This window comes from Canis lupus, chromosome 27 (genome assembly GCF_011100685.1).
Source record: "Canis lupus familiaris isolate Mischka breed German Shepherd chromosome 27, alternate assembly UU_Cfam_GSD_1.0, whole genome shotgun sequence".
Classification (NCBI taxonomy): domain Eukaryota; kingdom Metazoa; phylum Chordata; class Mammalia; order Carnivora; family Canidae; genus Canis; species Canis lupus.
The window spans coordinates 9,462,151-9,479,559 of NC_049248.1; the positions used below are offsets into that span (position 1 = coordinate 9,462,151).

A 17,409-nucleotide genomic window follows, 5' to 3' on the forward strand; every position below is an offset into this window, starting at 1 on the left:
ACTAATTAATTATGTTAGTTAGTTACCTTTCCTAAGGAATTCCTACATTATTACTTCTTCTCATCCCTGTAGACATCGTAAATGGACAAATCGAAACTAACTCTGAGAACACCCCACCTTAATGGCATTGTTGAGCAGAGACCCGGAACTCCTGAAACAGCCATTGTCCTTCTGCTTTTGGGAGAGCCACATGAGGGCTTGGGTGATGTGTGCTTCATCAATGAAGATATGGGTTCGAGCTTGGGCAAAAGTCTTCAGTACAAAGGCAGTGAGCCTGAGCAGGGGGAAGGAGATGATGATATTTATGTTGTTACAATAGTTTTATAACTATGGCAGAGTAAAGGCTTCGTGTGACATGTTTATATTGATGTGAGTCACCTGACAGGCATTCCTGTGTGTTTGGAACTCCTATCTCCTTTAGACTGCTTGGTTAATCTGCTAGATCTAGTATTTCCTTGCTAACTCATTTTCCCATTGCTACAGAGAGTCTAAGTACTTCTGATGTTACTTAGTTTTACTTATCTGAGTAAGGTTTGCCATTTTTCTTCTCTAGAGATTTCCATCTGTAGACGACAGAATCTTCTTATATTGAAAACTGAGTAACTGTGAACCGCTTTGCTTTGCCTTAGCGATTTAATTTATTCATGTATTTTTAAGTAGGCTCCACACCCATCGTGGAGCCCAACAAGGGGCTTGAACTCATGACCCTGAGATCAGGACCTGAGCTGAGATCAAGAGTCAGGTGCTTAATTGAGTGAGCCACCCAGGTGCCCCATGCCTTAGGGATTTTATTTTATTTTTTAAAAATATTTAATTTATTTATTCATGAGAGACAGGGAGAGAGGCAGAGACATAGGCAGAGGGAGAGGCAGGCTCCCTAAGAGGAGCGTGTTTAAGGACTCAATCCCAAGACCCTGGGATCTCGACCTGAGCTGAAGGCAGATACTCAACCACTGGGCCACCCAGGCGTCCCTGCCTTAGGGATTTTATTATTTATTTATTTATTTATTTTTAAAGATTTAATTTATTTATTCATGAGAGACACAGATATATATATAGAGAGAGGCAGAGACACAGGCAGAGGGAGAAGCAGGCTCCATGCAGGGAGCCTGATGTGGGACTCGATCCCGGGTCTCCAGGATCATGCCCTGAGCCGAAGGCAGCACTAAACCGCTGAGCCACCCAGGCTGCCCTCCTTAGGGATTTTAAAGCAATGTTTCATGTCACTGGGTCCTCTTCATTTCTTTCAGAAAAAAGGAATAAATTACTGAAGTTATTTGTAGTCAAGATGAGTATGATCTAAAAACATATTAAAAGCTAAGCTAACATGGTTTACCTAGAAGTTATATGATACAGTCACTGGCCATATATTAAAAAACTGGGAGCTATTTTAGAAAAAAATGACGATTAAAAAGATAGCTATTTCTGGGTATGTGGGTGGCTCAGTCAGTTAATCACCTGAAATTAAGTGTACGGCCCTTGATTTTGGCTTAGGTCATGATCTCAGGGTCATGAGATTGAACCCCAAGTCAAGCTCTGCACTAAACATGGAGCCTGTTTAAGATTCTCTCTCTCCCTCTGCCCCTCTTCCTGCTCGTGTGCACCCTTTCTCTCTCTCAAAAAAAAAAAACTATTTAGAAAGAATACCTTTTATTAACAAGATGAATTTTGGGGACCAATCTAACATACGTGTATTTAAATGTCAGCTTCTCTGTTTGTTACCTTGCTACTCTTGGTATATTATTTATTATAACCAGCTATAGGTTTAATAATACATATCTGACAAGGTTACTAGGAATATAATTGTGAAAGAGCTAGTACAAAAATAGGACCTCAAAAAAACTGTCTGTTCCTTACCAAGTATTGCCCTTATTCTTGCCATATTGCTCTCCAAAGGTGCTATAGGAGCCATCACGGTGTTTGTACTTCAGCTGTCTCTGGTAACCTAAAATGGAAGGTTAATGAAACAATATGATAGGTTGTATGCATTGTGGCCAGAGAAATTACTAAAATGCCTTGGTCTCTCTTATGATAGTTCTTAAATTTTGCTGTCCTATGTTACAAGGTTCTTAAACCTTTATTAGAGACTGGACACTGGATAATAACCACAAAATTAATTATTATAGCATTCTTATCATAGTAACTATGGTCCTCTGATAAGCTAACATATCATAGAATTATTAAGTAATTCAAGTCTTTTGGGAAATCCAATCTATTGTTAAAATAACACCGAGAAGTCTTCACTCACTCATTTAATCACTCACCAGTATTGAGGTAACCAATGGCCTTGGACATGACTTCTGGAGTCAGCTGGTGTGTTTTATTTAGATAATTCAAGACATAGATGTTGGGAGCAAAGAGGACCATGTTCTGTTCTCCACAGCCATAGGGCATTCGGAGGAGATTCTGTATGTTTTGCATGGCAGATCCCAGTATGTCTCCTAGGGAATTGGAGAGATGGGAGGTCATAAGGCTTATATATTATAATCTATCAGAATCATTAAGAAGAAATGAATCACTTTAGGAAGATTGAAAAATGAAGATTTTTAGGAAGTGTGAGTTGTCCAGGGACAGAAGTATGATTGGGAGCAATCCAAAGCAGGAGGGGAGAATCAAGTTGACATTATAGTTGGGATTTCAAGTATTTATGGAAAAGAAATATAGTAAAAACTATCAATGTAGTAGAATAATTCACTAGGGCCAGAGCTTACCCAATACTGAGATGGAGGCTCGAGCAGATTCTTCTACTACATTCTTTGGCAACTTTAAAGATAATTGTTCAGACACCTCAGCATCTAGAGGAATAATGAAAATTATTTCCACCATATATCTTCCTGAAGAGCTCCAAACCAAGAATCCAGAACTGTATCTTACTTACACTTAGACTTCTGAAAAGTTGTCCTCCTTACAATATTCCTGCTTTCAAAAATATATGTATCTTAAATGTGTACCGACAGGATTCTGAGATTTCCAGAAATTCTCCTTCCTCATCCCTCTTTTCCCCTGCATGTAGAGTGCATTCCATAAGGCTACAAAGTGCCCACGAGGTTGCCTCTGCTGTAGTCATCCTGTGACTGGCAGGAGATGTAAGGTGATCTGTTTAGTGTCTATCCCTAACCTCCTTACTCAAAAGTTTTATGAAAAAACTCCTAATGTATACATAGGCAAAGGAAAAATCTCTGAAATTTCCTGAATTTTATAATAATGCTCTGCCTTACTGCCATCAAATTTCACCAGCTATGAAGGTAGTATTTCTATGGAAGCCCTAGACATGGAGTGGGGGTGAAGATGAACAGTGTTTGACTTACTGAAAATAAAAAAAATTGCTGCTAATAGGCAAACATTTACTGTTATTTTAGTATTGGTAAATTTCAGGACAATGAAAGAAAAATGTAGTATTTTCATGCTGCATCCCCTTGCTCATGAAATTAATATTGATATTTTTGCCAGAGGGTACAAAATTTCAATTATGTCAGAGGATTATGTTGTAGAGATCTCTTTTATAGAACAATGCCTACTATTGACTTAATTATAATTCAATTAATTAACATATAGTATATTATTAGTTTCAGAGGCAGAGTTCAGTGATTCATCAGTTGTATATAACACCCAGTGCTCATTACATCACGTGCCCTCTTTAATGCCTGTCACTCAGCTATTCCATCCCCCAACCCTCTCCCTTCCAGCAACCCTCAGTTTGTTTCCCATAGTTAAGAGTCTCTTATGGTTTGTCTCCCTCTCTGATTTCATCTCATTTTATTTTTCCCTCCCTTCCCCTATGATCCTGTGTTGTTTTTTTTTAAGATTAAAAACATTTTTTTTTTAAGAGAGAAAGAGCAGGCCCAAGCAGAAGGAGCAGCAAAGGGAGAGGGAGAATCAGGCTCCCCACTGAGCAGGGAGCCCCACATGGGGCTTCATCCCAGGACCCTGGAATCATGACCTGAACCAAAGGCAGATGCTTAATTGACTGAGCCAGTCAGGTGTCCCCTCTGTTTTGTTTCTTAAATTCCACACAAGTGAAATGATATGATAATTGTCTTTCTCTGATTATTTCTTAGCATAATATCCTCTAGTCCACCCACGCTGTTGCAAAATGGTTAAGATTTCATATTTCTGATGGCTGAGTAATATTCATATATGTATACACCACATTTTCTTTATCCATTTATCTGTCGAGGACATCTGGGCTCTTTCTACTGTTTGGCTATTGTGGACATTGTTACTATAAACAGTGGGGTGCAGGTGTCCCTTTGGATTGCTACATTTGTATCTTTTGAGTAAATACCCAGTAGTGCAATTGCTGGGTCATAATGAACCTCTATATTGTTTTCCAGAGTCACTGCACCACCTTGCATTCCAGAACAGTGTCTACTATTAACCATATTGTACACCTAAGCACTTGCCAATAGGATAGATTTCGTATTAAGTCGTCTCATCACATAAAAAAATATGATAATAAGAGAGTAAGAGGAAACTTTTGGAGGTGATGGATAGGTTTATAGTATGGATTATGGAAAGAGTCTTAGATGTACACTTATTTCCAAACTCATCAAATTGTATGCATTATGTTATTATGTTAATACATGCAATGTGTATTTAAATTTAACCACACAATTAAATACATAATATAATTACGCATATATTATTTGTATGTTAAAAAACTCTCTTACATTACCTCAAAAAAACTTTTGTAAGAAAACAGATGCCACAGAGGTAAAAGACAAATTACCAAGTGAAAAAAAATTACAACTTATTCAATAGATAAAGAATCAGTGTCATACAGATGAATCAGAAAAAAGACAAACCACTAAAACCTGAATGGTCAAAGAATATGACGATATTCATAAATAGTAAAAATAAGCTCATCCTCACTTGTGATTAGATTGAAAAAACAACAATATATATTTCATCCAAATTTTTCAAGGAAAATTTAAAACTTTGATGGTTAAAGATGGTGAGGATGATGCAGGGAAATATAAACTGGTGGGAATATTAATGTATTAGGTAATAAAAAAGGTCTTTAAAGATTTATTAAAACTTAATATACATGTCCCCTCTTTTTTTTTAAATTTTTATTTATTTATGATAGTCACACAGAGAGAGAGGCAGAGACATAGGCAGAGGGAGAAGCAGGCTCCATGCACCGGGAGCCCGATGTGGGATTCGATCCTGGGTCTCCAGGATCGCCCCCTGGGCCAAAGGCAGGCGCTAAACCGCTGCGCCACCCAGGGATCCCTACATGTCCCCTCTTAATTATGAATTTCACATTTGGTATCTACCTTAAATATACTTGCATCTGTAGATAAGGAGGTATTCAATCATTCAGTCTGGCAAATACTTAAAAAAATAGAGGAATAGCCGAAAAAACCAATCAGAACTGTGATATATTGGTAGTATGGCATAAAAAGGGACTTAAAGGGATTAGATTTCTAAGTCAGGTTGCCAAGTAGCAAGTTCTAAAATGTTACTTAGTTATAGAAGTTATAGAATGAAACTTATAACATTTACATAAATCACATGTATATAAACAAATTCACCTGTGCATATTATTTCTAAACATATATAGATGATCATTAAAGTATTGAAAAAGATTGCCAAAAAAAAAAAAAAAAAGAAAAAGATTGCCATTAGTGTGAAGTTTTGTTTTGTTTTGCAAAGGAGAATGTATTTTTGTAGTACATGGGCAATTAAATTAATTTTAATAGAACTACTTAATGATTATAATGCTCTAGATACATAAGAAATAAATCAAAATGAAGAAGTTAGGAATAGAAGAGAAGCCATGATAAAAGGATTTGGTGGTAAATTCACTTGAATGTTGAAATAAGGCTAAACAACCAGGCAATTAAGGTTTTAGAACACATTTTATATATTTGAAATCTTGACAGTACAATAAGCATAATAAACATAAATTAGGAGGTAGACAGAAAGGCAAGAAACACATGTATGATGTTGATTTGACATTGTTTGAGTTGAGGATACATTGTGTTGTTAAGTATTTATTATTTAATTTTATTTGTGTGTGTGTGTGTTGTTAACTTTCTTAGTGTAGTAAGTTTCTGTGTTTTTGTTTAGACTAGAAAATTCTCCATCAGGATAAAGTTATATCTTCTGCTGTGAATTTCTTTAGTTTCTTCTCAAATGACTGATAGAGCATGGTAGAATCAAACAAGTATTGATACTACAATAATAGTACAGACTAAGTCAATTCTTTCTTCAGGACATAGCATGGTCCTGTTATCAAATGCTGTTAGCTATGCAAAACTGAATGTTGGGGTGGCTTGAATTCAGCTACTCATATATTGTAATACTAAATATTCAAGGAAACATTCCCTTTGGCAATATTCATTGATTCTACTTACTTTCTACATAACCACATCATATACTGGTCAGAAAGATATTTGGGTGTTTACACAGGTGCTATAATTGATAAAGACTCAGAAGCATGGGCTAGGGTAGAATCAAACAAATAGGGATAGTCTAGGGATAATCTCCTGATCAAATTATGTGGCTTCTCTAAGAACCAGGTGCCTTGTTTATCAAATGGTTTGATGGTTCTTTGGGTCTTAAGTCATAGGGAAGTGTGGGAATAAGATACAAAATTCTTTGAACTTAAAATGTTACAGAAAGTTTAGACAATACTATTTTAATTGAGATGAATGACTCTTACCTGATGCACAGAGCAGGGAGTTGAATGTTGTTTCCGTCTCTAGTCCTTCAGGCTTTAGGGAAAGAAAGAAAAGGCAGAGATGAGAACAGACATGGTATATTGATAGCAGAACCAAAATTTCTTAATAGTGAAGAGAAGAATTGGAGCTGACTTCCAAATGCATTACATAAACAAATCTATAAGTATAAGCAATATGAAGGAGACAGGTTGATAGATGAGAAAGTGAGGAAAAATTACGTAAATATCAAGAGAGAAAAATGGAGAAAGAGATAACAGATAGAGAAAGAGAGAGGAGAAAATATTGTGAAAAATTCTGTGATTATTTAGCCCTTCTTACCTAAAACTTGGAACCTTGACTCACCGTTGTTTTTATTGGCTCACCATAATCTATCAAATGGGTAGGCTTACTTACTTCAACCAGCAGGGATTTAATGATGGTGTCTTTCTTTCCATATTCAGGGACCACTGTCACCTCAGTCCCACATAGCTCTTGCGACTCCAGTGCCTCTGCACTCACGGTGAAATTCACATTTCCTAAAAAATGGTCAGTATAGATGAGCACTATCTCCTTTCTCCATGTCTCCAAACCTCAAGATTTGTAAGTGTTCAATGCTTTGTAACTTCTTTTTTTTTATAAAACCAGAGGAACAGGAATGGGAGGAGCATCAACTAGAGGCTAGTGACCCTAGAAATCCAAGGTGGCGATAGATGGAGGTAAAGGAAGTGAGGGTAGTCTAGACATCCTAGAATAAAAGACAAAGGACAAAATACTCTACCATGGTGTGTGTGTGTGTGTGTGTGTGTGTGTGTCTTTGAGGGAATTAGCACTAGATATAAGGATTCTACTGATATATACAATCCTTTTTTTTTTTTTTTAAAGATTTTATTTACTTATGCATGAGAGAGAGAGAGGCAGAGACCAAGGCAGAGGGAGAAGCAGGCTCCATGCAGGGAGCCCGACGTGGGACTCGATCCCGGGTCTCCAGGATCACACCCTGGGCTGAAGGCGGCGTTAAACCACTGAGCCACCGACCTGCCCTGATATATATAATCCTTGAGTAAAGAATTGTCCCTAGGAGACTGTCCCTTACCTAATGCCTTTGGCGTTACTGCCCAGGACACGGTTTGCCGGCCATTCCCACAGATGCAATGAGACTCTTGTTCCTTCTCCTGTACTAGGAATGCAGGATTTGGGTCTAGCTGCACACTAACCTGAAACCACATGTGAGACAGAGACAGATCACAGGGAGAAGGTGACCAAAGGGAGAATGGTTTGAAATAATGTATATTGGGGGATTGATTAGATTTTAGGTTGCCTAATACTTCAGATGATTCAAATGGAGAGCAACTACCTTACAGTGGATCTGACATCAAAATCTTTGTATTTTTGGATAACTACTCTTTCATGGGGTGAGACAAGAGATGAGGAAAAGTCATGATGGCATGTTGCCTGTGAGGGCTGTACTTCTCTGGCCTGGGATCTTGACTATTCCCTCAGGTCTCCCAGGAGAGTATATAAGATTTACAAATGGTTATAGTTTCGGTGGAGATCAAATACTTACACATAACTTTTTTTTTTTTCTTACACATAACTTTTAAAGTAAGGCTTACTATAATTAATGCTATATGATATATGAAGTTAAATATGTGAAATGTAGAAGTTTTTTTTTTAATTTTTATTTATTTATTTATGATAGTCACAGAGAGAGAGAGAGGCAGAGACACAGGCAGAGGGAGAAGCAGGCTCCATGCACTGGGAGCCTGATGTGGGATTCGATCCCGGGTCTCCAGGATCGCGCCCTGGGCCAAAGGCAGGCGCCAAACCGCTGCGCCACCCAGGGATCCCAAATGTAGAAGTTTTTTAAAAGCTTGGGGGATCTAAGACATGAGAATGAAGCGCGCTGATTTTTTATCACTGTGTCAGAAATCTTCATCGCATAAGCTTCCTAACCTTATGGGGTTGGGGTAAGGGTCAGAAGTTTGTTTTAAGTTGCAAGTATATGGAAATATTATCAACCATAGCTTCTATACCATATGAATATCTTTGAGAGCATTACTCCTCGGGTGAGCACATCTTACACTTGTATTTCAAAAAATGCAATTTTAAATTTACTTGGCTGTTACACTTTGTGTTCAATGTACGACAGAGAGCTATTTACCCGGATGCATTTGGAAAGGTAGTTGAGGACCGTGGCCTTGAGGTTGAAGGCTTCTCCACGGATCACAGAGTAGGGCATTGTGAGCTCCACAAAGAAGGGCTGGAAGGCTTGGAGGGAGGTGGGAAGAGAGAGACCAAGTCCAGTGTCGTTGGACAGACAGAGCGCCCCTGCCTTCCACTCCGTGATGGTATCAGGGACTGTCACTTCCACTTCAGCCACCCCTGATGAGCTGGGGAGGATAGAGATGCGAAGAATAGAACATAAACAGTTAAATAAATCCTTTCCAGGAAGAGAATCCCTATAAATAATTCTATGGTCATGACTTAAATGCACTTAGTAGAAATAGCAATGAAGGAGAGTATAATCAAGGCTTAAAGTTGGAAAATATAAGGAGTCCTTTCCTTCCAATTCTGTTTTCAATTCTAGTTAGTATCGAAATTCTGTTTTGACATATAATTATAGTATTATCTATTGTAGACAATATCATTATGAACTAAATATGTAATCTGAGATTACTCTTAAATTTTGCTCTTTGAAATACTTTTCCAATGAGAGCAGACTTTTAAGCTTTAATTCTACTACTACGGTGTGTAGTTGGCCTGACTGATTCTGTATTTAACTCAAAATTGTTGGCCAGGGAAGGATCTCTTATAGGTGTTAGTCTGTGTAGTGACTGGTCATATGTAGTCTTTATTCCCATTTTCTGGAAGTCTTAGGATTAAATGTATACACAATTTCTTAGCTCTGATATAAATAGAATAGTGAGACTCTCATAGCAGAAGTGTTTATGTTAAACCCCTCCTGAAAACAGCAATATATCTAAAAGAAATACTTGGATATTGAAAAATTAGCTAAAAATGGAAAATGGTGAGAAGTCTATATTGTTGCCTTTTACATATAAAGAAAGTTGCTTACTCTACCACCACCAAATCCCAGATCCACGTCTCAGGGAAGTACTTTCGCACAGTTTCGGTGAGAGGCTCGGAAAAATGGACCATGTCTGTAAGCTCATGGGATCTTTGCAATTCAGACACTACTGTGGTGGGTAAGAGAGGAGACAGAAATAATGAATATAAAGATAAAGAGATTGTAATAGATTTTACAAAATATATAGACAGGGTAATGGAATAGACAGGAACCCGGAGAGGATGCTTCGGTGTTCAGGCAAAGCTTCTTTGAGGAGGTGATATTTTAGGTGAATTCTGTATTCTTCGATTAAGTTCTAAGTGAGCTGTGGGAAGAGAATCACAAGCAGAGAGCAGACACCTAGAGGCAGGAAGAGTTGGGATTGCCTGGGGAGTAGAAAAGGTATCCTCTGTGGTTACTGTGCATTATCTCAAGAGAAGAGAGATAGGACGTGGGTTGGGAGGAGGGCAGGAGTCAGTGTCCTTTTGGTGTGTTCCTCTGTGAGATCAAAGAAACACCGTATTCGGACATGATGACAATGGGTCTCAGAAAGTTAATAGGAGTGAAGGATCAAGGATAAAAAAATTCTTTATTTCCACAATGTGCCAAAAGGTCAGTCAGGTTCTCTCGCCTATTTACCTTCTGTTAATGGCATGCCAGTAAATATTCAATAGCCGGCTCTCTGAAAAAAATTTGTGCATATATATATACTTGTATATACACAAGTTTTCCATAAATTCTACTGTAAAGGTGATAGACTTTAATTTATACATAATAAAAAATATATAATAATATTTAAATTCCACATCATCAGTTAATTTTCATTGAATGTTTTCCTGATATTTGACAAATTTTAGTTTGTACTCAATCTATATTCCACCATGATTTGACAATATCAGACTAGAAATAATGTTTGGTTACAATCTGATTCACCAGTAAAGCAGCCATTTCACTGACAAATGGATGTGACTTTGACATGAATATTGGCTGATAATTTGGGGATGTTAAAGAGTTTCCTTACCTAACTGGTGAGAATGTAGTGCCAACTTGTGAACATTTCTGTTTTGGTTTATATTGATCCTCTGCCTGGACATGATCTTTCCTTCTCAATCTTACATAGTCACACATCTCCATTTACCAGAGGCAGATTCTTTATGAATGACTTTCCTGGTTGCTCAATCAGAATTAATCCTTTCTTTTATACTGCATCTCTCTCTTTTTAAAAAAAGATTTTTATTTATTTGAGAGAGAGAGAGAGAGCATGAGCAGGGAGAGGATCAAAGGGAGAGGGAGAGGGAGAAGCAGACTCCCCGCTGATTAGGGGGCCTGACTCGGGGTTCAATCCCAGGACCCCAGGGTCATGACCTGTGCCAAAGGCAAATGCCTGACAGATTAAACCCAGGCACCGCCCTCCTTTTTTAAACGGGAAATACAGTTGACACACAACATTACTATACTTCTCAGAAAATTTTCCATAGCTGGCCTTTTATTCTTTTCAGTGTTGCTTATATGGGGGCTTGACACAATCAGAGTTTTGGGGTTTGTATTGCTTTATGATCTTGAGAAAGAACCTTACTATATCTGAATCACAGGGCCGTTTTTGTTAATTTTATCACATTTTATCTTTCAAAAAGTTCTTTTATTTGATTCAGTATATTAACTTTTATTAGTTTTTTACCTGGAGAAGCAAATAGTCTTCGAGATGAGTGCACTACCATGTGTTCAGGCTGTTCACATACTTTGGGTTTATGAATCTTTGTGTTGGTGAATACCTTTAAGCCCATATCCTGCAAAGGAAATTATTACCTAATCAGTACATAATTATTATAAAATCTATATAAGCACAGACTTCATTGAATTTCACAATCCAGTTAGCTTAATGTGGAACTTTTAGTGTTCATATCTATAGAAGTGATATTGGTATACTTGCGGAGGTAATTTTATTCTGATGTTAAAAAACTCTTTTAACAGTAATATTTTATATATGTGATATTTATAAATGACACAAGGCAATGAATTTCAGGGAAAAAAAAAAACCTTAATAGTCCAAAAAGTTCTACCCCTGGCTGTGTTGCTATTAGTAGATCTGCTACTATTAGTGACCTTGAAGTCACTTGACCTCTCTATGTCCCATTACTCTCAATTATGGCATGAAGGCATTAAAATACTTTTTTATATATAATATTTGTAAATCTTTAGAACAGACATCTCTAATATAAGGAATTTACCTTTAGGAAGCTATACATATCTTTTTCATTTGTATTTGATACAGGGGAATACTTGACTCCATTGATATAGATATTATGGTGATGGACACAGTCTCTATCATCTTCCTCCTGTTGATTTAAGCTCCCAGGGAAACCGCTGAGGTCCTTCACTGGTAGCAGGTTATAAACCTGTACAAATGCAAATGACAAAAAGACAAATCTATTTGTGGCTTATTCTTCTTAAGGGCAAAGAGAAAAGAAAAAAATAATCACAACCAGTCTTGTCTGAGCACCATTATTGCTTCAGTAATTTATAGAGATGATTTTTTTTTTAAGATTTCTCTTATTCATTCATGAGAGACACACAGAGAGAGGTGGAGACATAGGCAGAAGGAGAAGAAGGCTCCCTGCAGGGAGCCTCATATGGGACTTGATCCCAGGACCCTGGGATCATGACCTGAGCCAAGGTAGATGCTCAACCACTGAGTCACCCAGGCGCTCCTACAGAGATGACTTTGAACCTGTTTCTTTTGAACAGTTTTAGAGGGAAAAGACAATTAAAACATTCCCATCTTTGTACCCAAACATCACGACAGTTTGTTACACAGTTCAAGGCAAACACTAGACTAAAACTAAAACTCTCTTGAGATATGTTGATGCCTGCTATAGTTAAGACATGGTATAAAACTTTAGGATGATAGAATACAATGATAGTTTTGTCTCTCCTTGTGGTTAGCAGCTGACCCAATGTGTACCAGAGTTATTGAATACTTGTTCTAAATTGGCACATCAATAAGTATATATCCTCTATATAGGACAGGACAGTATTTTCTTAGGTATTATTCATGCGAACAAAATGCTCCAGAGCTTCACCCAGTACATAAAATAGAGCAAAATGATGCTTTCAAATTAATTTGAAGGGGAAGAGTAAGACAGATGTAAAAATGCTGATAGAGCACAGAGAAATTATATTCAGAGAAATTCAAAACTGCTTGGCCAAGTAAGTAGTATAATGAAATTAAATGCTTTTTCTCAAAAGTAGTTCCTTCTTACTATTCTCTATCTCCCCTGTATGTTTTTTTCTCCAAAGCATATTATGTATTATTGTTTATATCATCTATGGAAATATAAGTTCCATGAGATCATGGCTTTTTGTCTTTTGAGTAGTTCACTGCTAGATCCCCAGCAGTTCAACAAACAGTGGGCACACCTAGAGCACAGCAGGCACTAAAAATGTGTTGAATGGATGACTTATGTTATTGAGAGCAAAGTGTTTCATTAGTAAAATACTCTCAAGACTTGGGTGGATTGGGCTAGTCTCCTACCCCAGGCCTACTACTAATTACCCGAAAACTTCTGCTTTTTTATTGACAAATGAATAAGTCTATCTCATCTATCCTTATAATTTAGAACCTCCCTGAGAACTATCAAATTATGTTGTATAAACATAAAATGTTATTTTTCCATGTATCCCTTTTGTTCCCACTATTGAATTGTATTTAATATTTCTTTTAGAAGACTTCTTTTTTAAAAAAAGATTTTATTTATTTATTCATGAGAGATACAGAGAGAGAGGCAGAGACATAGGCAGAGGGGGAAGTAGGCCCTCTGTGGGGAGTCTGATGTGGGACTAGATCCCAGGATCCTGGGATCATATCCTGAACCAAAGGCAGACGCTCAACCACTGAGCCACCCAGGAGTCCCTCTTGAGAAGAATTCTAATATTTTCAATTAAATTCCATTTGGAAGGACCAAAAAGTTAAAAGTATTTTCTTATAACTTCCTTTTTTAGGGAGTAAAATATAAATTTCCCTTTGTAAAATTTTGAGACTGAAAAAAATAAATCCTGTAAGTAAGAGGTTATTTCAGTTGGCTGCATATTGAAAATTTGAAGATACATTCAAACTGTTATTAGTATGTGTTGTTGTTTCTCCTCATTCCACTTGAGCATATGCTTGTGCTATTTCTTCTACTCACCCAACCTTTTAAAAGATTTCACTCATCAATATAATTTATCATATCGTAATTTATTTTTCCAAATTTTTATTCATCAGACAATGTATATCTTCCTTCAGAAATTGTGTTCATCTTGGGACATACGGCGTTTGATATAATTCTTATAAAAACAGAAATTTGATATTTCATATCCGTTTTAGTGCAGGTAAGTGCACCACTTTTGTTAGGCTTTTTCAAATATTGCAACTAGTTTGAAAATACCTATTACTAGTTTCCTAGAGCTCAAGGATTTCAGGGGCTTTGAATGGTGCATGACTGATTGATATTCATATATAAACACACATATACATATATATGTGTATAGGCATATAAATTATGTAAATACATATAAATCTTGTATTCAAATGTAATATATTTCTCATAAAAAAAGTGCCCATGAAGGAGATCAAAACTCTAAACTAGAGAAAGATAATTTTAATAGATCCTATCTTACTCAGGTAAGCATTTCTCCTCGTTCTGAGCTCTTTGTGCAGCCTCTCCTAACTCAGGGGAGCTGCGGGGAACTCACCGAGGCAGCGGACAGCTCAGCTTCTGGCTTAGCAAGCAGCACACTTTGGTCCACAGCTCGGAGCGCGCACAGGGACTGAGGAGATGCTGAAATTTGCAGGTGGGCTTGTGAGGCCGGGAGACTTTGTGTTGGCCGGAAGCTCAAGTCCACCTGTGGAATTGGGGAGGGTGGTGGAAAAAACAAAAGTCCTGATTTAACTGTGCATTCACAAGCAAGCATTTCCTGAGTGTTCCTCACGTTCAATGCACATTCACTTTGTTTAACTTGGTGGTGGTTGGCGCTATGTGAGCCTTGAGGCTTTTTGTCCCCTACACTTCACTCTGATTCTCAAGTAGTAGTTGAACCATTATAATGATATCTAATTATTCTTATAAGTTATTAAATTTGAGATGCCTTTTTTTTTTTTTTACCTTTGGCACATGGGAAGGTGTTTATCAAGTACAGGTGGAATGTAAATGGTTCTAGATGCTCTTGCATTTTTCTTTGGGCTCTTTAGTAGTCTTAAAAACTTGCTTACAGGTTTTCCAACATTTCATAGTGGGGGAGCAAGGTACTCTGAACTGTATCATATAGTAAGAGACAATGTATGGGAATTTTGAACTAGGAGTCAAATGATATGGCTTCTTAGTGGGACTCTGCCCTTACCTTGCTGAAAATTTCTGGAAAATTCATTTAACCCCTCTGGCCCCAATGTTCACATACAGAAAATAATTGATAATAATAGCAACTTTTAGTTTTAAATGTTGAAAATTTTATGATAAAAAAACCTACCTTGTTGGCTAGACAGTTTTCAACCTTATATTTTGCAGAATCCCCAACTACTTCCCCATCAGGTAAAATGGCATAGATGAGTAATCGAGCAACGGGAGCAATGTCTGACTCCACGGGGACTGACATGGAAAAATGGCCTTTCACTGGAGCACAGAGAGAATGACGAAGTGATTATGGGTTAGACAACTCCCCAGGACTGACATGAAATTTCCCTGTTGCACAGAGCCACTTTTAGGAGCCTGGTCTGCTTAATGACTGTTTCTACTAATTGGTATAACAGGTATAAGAAAATGTAGATGCAATAAGTAAATGTTTACCTCTAAGAATTCTACACCTCTAAGAATTCTGGCTTTATTTTTAAAAAGGATTTTATTTATTCATGAGGGGCACAGAGAGAGAGGTGGAGGGCAAAGCAGGCTCCCTGCAGGGAGCCTGATGTGGGACTTGATTCCAGGACCCCAGGATCACAACCTGAACCAAAAGCAGATGCTCAACCATTGAGCCACCCAAGTGCCCCCAGAATTCTAGCTTTAGAAAAAACTTTATTGAAGGGCTTTCTTCTCTTACAAATCATATAACGGTTTCACACCAATTTTCAACTTTAGCTCATCTATATAAAGTTCTGATGCTATCTGAGGGTATGGAGACATCCAGTTGGCTACTATTTGATCTAGATTTCACACTAGAGAAGGGAAATAGAACCTGAAGGTATGTGATGTAATAGTAAGAGTTTAACACATTGTATTTTTTTAAAGATTATTTATTTATTTATTTATTCATGAGGGACAGAGAGAGAGAGAGAGGCAGAGACACAGGCAGAGGGAGAAGCAGGCTCCATGCAGGAGCCTGATGTGGGACTTGGTCCCAGGACTCCAGGATCATGCCTTGGGCTGAAGGCAAGCGCTAAACCACTGAGCCACCCAGGGATCCCCCACTAACACATTGTATTTATCCTTATATTTTATTTAACTTTCTATGAACCAAATTTTGTATTTTTTTAAAGAGGAGTACTGTGCTCCTTTGATAGTTGTTTTTTGATGCCCACATAGGTGTTTTATAAGTTGCATTAAGCTTCTGTAAGTAAATCTACGATGGTGCCTTTTCATTGCTATGAAGACTATTAAAAGACTAGCTCACTGATAGTTTTCTTGTAAGCAATCTTTGAAACTTCCTTAGAGGGGGGTACCTGGGTGGCTCAGTGGTTGAGCATCTGCCTTTGGCTCAGGGCATGATCCTGGAGACTCGGGATCGAGTCCCACATCAGGCTCCCTGCATGGAGCCTGCTTCTCCCTCTGCTTGTGTCTCTGCCTCTCTCTCTGTGTCTCTCATGAATAAATAAAATCTTTAAAAAAAACTTTCTTAGAAGAGCAGAAAACTTCAGAGGTTTATATTGTTCCATGTTTGTTCATAGTGAGCATCCAATTCAATGGTGGAAGTACCCAATTTAACTTTTCATCAATCAGAATGATCTTCAAAAAGGAAATATTATGTAAAATATAAATGACTCAGCAAAAGACCTAGTATATAGGAAGCATTCCAAAATTTTACCTTCTCTGTTTCCTAAAATAATTCTACACTTGATTTTAGCCAAAAGGCCATGAAGCGATAACTAAAACAATCCTAAAATGCCATTGTGTGAAGAAGCTCCATGAATATTTATGGCTTGAAAATTTTGAAAATTTGGAATAAGCATAGATTCTAAAACAACAGCATCAACATTTTAAGTAATCTAAACAGAAGACACTGAAGGAAAAGAAAATAAATATTTGATAAAGGGCAAAAAACCCAAACAAACAAAGACCAATTCTTTCCCTTCTCATTTATTGGAGTCAGATGGAAATCATCTCTCTTTATTTGAAACTATTTCTGGTATTTCTGCAACATAAGGCTGAATATGTTGGAGTCGGGGCAGAAATGTGGAATTGTGGAAATACTCACTTTCTCCCTGTTCCACAGGCAGCACATGTGTCCCTTTCCGGACAATGCCTCCCTTTGCCATTATCTGCCGAAAAAGGAAAGGAAAAGGAATATGACTTGCCTGACAGAAATCTCATACCCCATGTCTTGCCCTTCACGTGTTATGCTTGTTTTATTGAGTTCCAGCTGGCAATAATTAGCCCTAAGAGAAGTCAAACTTTCAGGAGGAACATGGGTAATTCAAAGTAGTGATGT

General features: G+C 37.5%; 1 protein-coding gene across 1 annotated transcript in view; it reads right to left on the reverse strand.

Moving 5' to 3' along the window:
- LOC477699 (alpha-2-macroglobulin) overlaps window positions 1–17,409 on the reverse strand; it is a 41,878-nt gene that overhangs the window by 10,108 nt on the left and 14,361 nt on the right. The window contains exons 13-26 of the mRNA XM_038576746.1: window positions 17,176–17,239; window positions 15,238–15,380; window positions 14,467–14,616; window positions 11,964–12,131; window positions 11,414–11,522; window positions 9,745–9,865; window positions 8,830–9,058; window positions 7,762–7,882; window positions 7,083–7,204; window positions 6,671–6,722; window positions 2,712–2,795; window positions 2,265–2,441; window positions 1,858–1,945; window positions 118–274 (exon numbers count right to left, since the gene is read on the reverse strand). Of these exons, the coding sequence (XP_038432674.1) occupies window positions 118–274; window positions 1,858–1,945; window positions 2,265–2,441; window positions 2,712–2,795; window positions 6,671–6,722; window positions 7,083–7,204; window positions 7,762–7,882; window positions 8,830–9,058; window positions 9,745–9,865; window positions 11,414–11,522; window positions 11,964–12,131; window positions 14,467–14,616; window positions 15,238–15,380; window positions 17,176–17,239 (1,785 nt within the window). The remainder of the gene's footprint in view (window positions 1–117; window positions 275–1,857; window positions 1,946–2,264; window positions 2,442–2,711; window positions 2,796–6,670; window positions 6,723–7,082; window positions 7,205–7,761; window positions 7,883–8,829; window positions 9,059–9,744; window positions 9,866–11,413; window positions 11,523–11,963; window positions 12,132–14,466; window positions 14,617–15,237; window positions 15,381–17,175; window positions 17,240–17,409) is intronic.